Source organism: Triticum urartu, chromosome 1A, assembly GCF_056163025.1.
Source record: "Triticum urartu cultivar PI428250 chromosome 1A, HENAU_Tu73, whole genome shotgun sequence".
Classification (NCBI taxonomy): domain Eukaryota; kingdom Viridiplantae; phylum Streptophyta; class Magnoliopsida; order Poales; family Poaceae; genus Triticum; species Triticum urartu.
Window position 1 is genome coordinate 512,598,107 of NC_141873.1, and position 6,117 is coordinate 512,604,223.

The 6,117-nt window shown below is 41.6% G+C and overlaps 1 protein-coding gene across 2 annotated transcripts; it reads right to left on the minus strand.

The window, feature by feature from the left end:
- Positions 1-205: 205 nt before the first annotated feature.
- LOC125536588 (uncharacterized) lies at positions 206-5,314 on the minus strand. 2 transcript variants are annotated; one of them, XM_087527660.1, is made up of 8 exons: positions 5,251-5,314; positions 4,857-4,964; positions 4,560-4,640; positions 3,810-3,875; positions 1,599-1,704; positions 1,387-1,503; positions 989-1,204; positions 206-584 (listed from the first exon to the last, which is right to left on the minus strand). In XM_087527660.1, coding segments are annotated over exons 3-7 (330 nt in total). In that variant the 5' UTR covers positions 4,600-4,640; positions 4,857-4,964; positions 5,251-5,314; the 3' UTR covers positions 206-584; positions 989-1,203. The 2 variants fall into 2 exon arrangements, with proteins under 2 accessions (XP_087383786.1, XP_087383784.1); XM_087527658.1 differs by having other exon boundaries at positions 989-1,301; positions 5,251-5,309.
- Positions 5,315-6,117: the final 803 nt, after the last annotated feature.

The following is a 6,117-nucleotide window of genomic DNA, read 5'->3' on the forward strand; positions in this document are numbered from 1 at the left end:
AATCAGATTAATAGTAAGACAAAATCTACTAATTGTGCTCTAACAAAGATTCACTAGTTGTGATTTGTCGGTTAGGCTGCCTGTAGTGGGTAACATCATAAGTTAGTATCATGCATATGATATTAGTGTATGATACCCAATCATCTCTTTCTTTATTTAATTTTATGTCACCTTATTAAAATTGACTAATTGACATGCATGATACTAGCTATAATACTCTCATTATGGGCAACCTTATAAAGATCACTACATCAATGATTATATGTTGATCCCGGCTTTATTTTGCATATATAATTTGTTTTTCAATTGGCAGGCTTTTTAACAATGCGAAAGCCGAGGACCAGTTCTTCCTTCGCCTACCCGAAACAATGATAAAAGCGGAAAAAATTGCGGTCCTCGGGCGTGGAAGTTGGCGGAGGCATGCAAGCCCTGCAGAGTCCTTAGGTGACAAGCTTCTGGCATTGCACGAGTTAAAAGGTGTCTTCATATCTGGTAGATCTTGCTTTGCAGTCCTCTTCTCAAGTGTCCTTGGACAAGTGCGGCTAGCCGCACTCATTGCTTGCATTGTTATGTCTTCATTGCGTCTGAAAAGGCAAGATTATGTGGATCAACAGAATCAAGGGAACTATGATCATAAGAACATTAGGTGGTCTCTGAACATCTTCTATGCATTAGTGCTCAGCCAATGCATTCTCTATTTCCTAACTGGGATATTGGCAAACCCGTTGAAACGGATAACTCTAGTCTGTATGAAGTACAAGCTAGATATCTGGGGGTTTCTAGCTCTTTCTCGCTATCTACAGGCATGCGTTCTGAAATGCATCAATGGTGATCTTCGTGAAGCAGTCAACATGGACTTGGTTTCCTTTGCAAAGCAGCTACTGAACTCTGACCCACTGGACGACCAGCTGCTGGGAATTCGTATTCTTGACCACCTCCTCAGAAGCAGGGAACACGAAGATGAATGCTACAAAGAAAAGGTGCTCACCAAGATTCGATCTTCTCTTGATACCGTCGAGAAAGCAGTATACATGATGGGCTTGGACAGAGAGGTGGAACAAGACACCAGAGGGCATGCTGCGCGCATACTGCTGGAGCTCGCACCTGGCCTTCAAGTCGAGAACTTTCCTGGTATTTTTCAATCTATTTCTTCACTGCTTAGCGCACGCAGGACCAAGACCAGTGGAAGTTCCAGCAATTCAACCTGTGCAAGCAAAGAGCTCAAATTGCTTGGTGTGGATATTCTCGACAACCTCCTGACTAATCCAGAAAACTGTGCGGAGGTGAAGAATGCCAAGAACCTGCTCTCCAAGATCATACACATTACAAGCTGCCAAGATGAAAAGCTAGATTTTGATATTGATAAAAAGATAGTCGAAAACTCACTAGAAGTCTTGCGCAAGCTTGTGAGCACAGCTGGTGAGACCGGCGAGGAGCTCAGGTGCCAAGTGTCCAGTAATATGTACACCATAAGGAATATTGGCAAGTTCTTCATAGATCATCCTGAAAGCCAACCACAGATGCTTGCTCAAGCAGCAGACATCCTTGCATGCCTAGCTTCAAATGACACTGCCAGAAAGGAGATAGAAAGGTCACACCTAATCATCCGGAAACTCATCGGTCTCCTAGCTGAAGAAATTGATGACGTCCAAGAAAGCTCCATGAGAGTGTTGGCAGCCGAAGCGTTGGTATTGCTCACTGCTCCTACCAAAGAAAACGGCGAGCTCAGTATAGTGAGTGAAAGGAGCATCAAGCCAGTATTGTCAGAAACTAAGCTTGAAGGCATGCAGCGAATTGTCTCGCTGCTCTCTGATGAGTCTGCAGAGCATAGAATTATGGTGGCGAAATTCCTGCAGAATCTGCAGAGTTACCGGGGAGCAGAATATGGTGATCAGCTGGAGATAATCAACAAAGCTCTACCAAAGGTAACTGCTAAGCAGCACCTATCCTGATTCAAATCTTGGAACAGAAAATTAACTTTTATCTATTTTGCACCCATATGCGAAAAATAAAAAAGGTTGGGTTGGCTTTGGTTATCTTACACTTCCTTCTGCTGAAGCATATACTCCCTCCATCCCATAATATAAGAGCGTTTTTTACACTAATGTAGTGCCAAAAATGCTCTTATATTATGGGACAGAGGAGTAGTTTTTATTTATCTTCATTTGACATATTATCAGGGGCGGCGCTAGGGGTATTCTTGGGTCTTCATGTGAATACCCATGATGTTTACAAAACAGTGTTGATTTTGGCAAAACAGTGACAATTTTCGAAAAACAGCAATGATTTTGGCAAAATGAATACACATGAATACCCGGTTGCAAATTCCTGGAGCCGCCCGTGCATATTATGCTTGAAATGGTGCATATACATATATATCACCCTTGCATGATAAATCCATATTTTATTTTAAACTCACTGGTATACATTTGATTTTTGGGGATGACAAGTATATGAATGCTGTCACAGGTATTGGAAGCAATCAAGATTGCATCGGATAAAATAGAAGCGATAGGTTGTGCTGATGAACCTTCTGGTCATGTAAGAAAACAGAGTTCTCCATCTTCCCTGTTTAACATAGTAAATTCATAGGGCCTGTTATTCTGATTCAACTAGTTTTCCTTTGAAATTTATATTTTGTTGGAATAATATTATCCTTATATGCGCTGTATACACAGGAGATGGAGGCGCTGATAACTGAACAAGGCAAGCTGCTGGAGAGCTTTATTGGCCTGTGCGTGCAAATTTGCATCAGCGGGAATGCAAAGCAGTTCACCGATGCGCTGAGGAGTGCTGAGATTACAGACGATATGTTCGTCCAGATGCTTACAAAGATACTGGAAGTGTACAAGTCTCCAACTTCCGATACTCCAGGCATAAGAAGGGTGGTGATTCAACAAATGAACTGGATGATGGATGAGGACCAAGAGTACATCAACATTTTCCTGAAGCATGAAATGGAAAATGCACTGAAAGAAGTATTAGAGACGGCATTGAAGCTTGAGAACTATTGGTTCTTTCGTTTTGACGTCAAAGCTTTTGAGCATGAGGAATCCATTTATTCTCTTCTCAGCATTTCGCCACTACTGCAGGCAGGTGGTTCGGGCTTGTAGTTGGATCAGCAAACATCTATCCCAAGTACGTACTCTCTTCCATCTCATGTAAAACATATGCTAATTTGCCGATGAGATTTATAATGCCTTTCAAAGAAGCTATTTCGAGACTCATAAACCCGCAGCTATGGAAATTTAATTCAAATTTCTCAAGAATAAACATAACTTACGCTTATGGCAGCCAGCCCAAAACAACATAATTTTGCTTTGGAAATAATCTAAGGTTAAGGCAGTCCTAGTATTAAAGTCACGTGTCCCACTTTTCTCAAGTGCTGGCATGATCTAACTTGGATTTTGTTGCATGTTCTCTGCAGGGCACAATCGTGAGAACGCACCTACTATAATTGCCTACCTTCCTGCTCAAGCCATCTGCCTAAAGCAAATTTGCTTCGGGTTTCAGTATTCGTGTGTTGAATTCAGCTTCCCAGTTTGTTTAATTTAGCCAACTTATAATAATGCTCTCGGAGACATACCTTACCGTGTGTCAACAAGGACTACTATGCAAATTAGACGGTTTGTCTATAACTAGCAAAAATGCCCGTGCGTTGCAACGGGTACAAAATAAATACATGTGTGTGCTTCGAAATTTGAAGAAAAAAACCACTTTGCATACATGGCATGATTGCAACTCAGATCTGAATGAAATTTTCCATGTATATGAAATAGCAAAGTTTAACACACTGCCCAGTGATGTACCAGTATCAAGTTTTGTCTTTCGTAAATCAGGAACAGGTCTTCTATCTCTTGTGATGTGATTCGTCCCTATGTCAGAAGATAGTTAGAAATCAAAACAGGGTGTGGAAAGAAACATGTAAAAGAGTGCTATAGTGACTATTGTTGGCAACAGGGAGGTAGTTATAGACACAGTAAAATATGTTGGCATGGCCTATGATTTTTGCTTGGAGAAAATAACTACAGAAAAGAGCACAAATACGTAAGTAATTTGGTATGATGGCCCAACTAATATATATGTTGCTCTAATAAATTGGTTAGACATTGGCTAAAAGCCAAATAATCCCTTTTTCACTACAGACAACAGCTAGAGCAAGGGATTGATGTATCAGGTAAAGTAAACTGCCAAATCCCTCCTTACTATTGGATATTCTTCAGAAAACATAGTCCTGCATGTATATATTGAGCAAAATGAATGAAGAAAAGGGAACATATTCACTCATGGTAAAAGTAATTGCACTCTGACAACTAAGAGAATAAGTTAGAGCAGGGGAGATTGCTCTTTCTAAGCTATAATAGCATGCAAAAAATGGGCCCTTTATGAAGATGAAGGTAGACCATCAAGTTGCAGTAAGTGAAGTGCTGGACAGTGATATACAGTATGGTTGTTTTGTAATGTGTCCCCTCGTATTTAAATATGCGATGTGATGCTACAGTAGACAGTAAACAAACAAAAAATGGCCGTCATACATGATTGTTAGAAAGAGGCCTCACATTTGATCGATATCATGATTGTTGCGCCATGATACACCATTTTCAATCTTGCAAAACCGACCGGCCTTATTCATGTCAGACCTGCACAAAGGTTATAGGCGTCTCAGATTCTATTGAATTCACTACTGGTTTAATTCTCAAAATTTGGTCTCAACAAATAGAAAAGGTAAGTAAGTATTAGCATAATGAAATGTAATTAATGTCACTTAAAAACCAAAATAGTCCACCCAAATGCAGTTATAAAAATTCTAGAACGAGAAAGAAAGAGCCTGTGCATTGCAATAATGGGGATAATACTTATTTCTCTCCCTCCATATCTCCTTCGGGTGTTGATGCTCTCGATCTACTTGAGCAAGCGCATAGTGTTAGAGCTTGATGCTCCTCTAGAGGGCAGCACTCATATTGCTGTACATCGATCAGTGTAAATAATTAAGGAGCAACATCATATAAATTCAACGCAAATGTTGCAGGCATATGAAAAAGAATGTCTGTACTACAGAAAGATCATGGGCAGACGAAAGACCACAAATTTGAATACATATCACTTGTTCCCCTCTTCATGATCATTGAAATTAGATGAATTTGTAACCTTTTTGTTTCTCTAGTGAACATGAAACAGGGACAACAATTCAGAAACAATAAACCCAAACAGAGGCTCTATGAACTGATTTTCTTTCAAGGGGATACATACCCCTGTCATCGTCATGTCCTCTGCAGATCGAGCATGCCGCCCCGACGGTAGACGTGGAGCCCCGTGATCGCCGCCTAGCGCCTGCGCTCCCCCGTCTGCTGACTCCACGCCGTCCTAGCTCCATTGGAGCCAGCCCAGCCTTTCTTCGCTCGTTCCGTTCCCTTTCCTTCGCTCCTTTCATGTCCCCCATCTGCACATCTGCAAGCTAGCCTTTGCTTATTGATTCCGAGACAGCTCCTTGATAATGAGGACATTGAAAGGCCTATATAAATTCTGCAAGCTAGCCAGTGCCGGACAGCGGCACAACGACGATCTGCTTCATGGTGATGAAAGAGGGTGAAGAACACCACCGCAAGGAGGCCAGCCGCTTGGGTGGGAATCGATAGCGGGGTGGCGGCGATGTTCGCCGCGGGAGCCAGGCGGACGGTTTCAACAGGTGCCACTGCCAATGTAATTAGAACACTTGTAGTCTTTCAGTGAGCAAAGTGCAGATTACATGAAGTAAGCTGGATGGCAATTATATGCTTCGTGTATGGGCAGAATACAACCATCGGCTATAGTAGAGGGAGAAGACTGGATGCGACATAAATCTCTCACCTCTTGAAATATGTGAACTGGAGTATTTCTCAACAATCCCTTGGATCTGCTCCGGAGTGAATATTGACGCACTGGTATCGAAATCAGCACTCTCCAACTGCCTCTGCAACTGCATTGACAATAAAGTCGAGATAAGCATTACGCATTGCTTCTTCTGCTCATAAACACTTAGCAAAAGTTTAGTTGTGTATGTTTCAGTGAGAGAGGGCAAGCATAGAGTACATACAGTCTCAAGTATGACAGATTGGCTCTCGGAATTGTGTTTTCTAA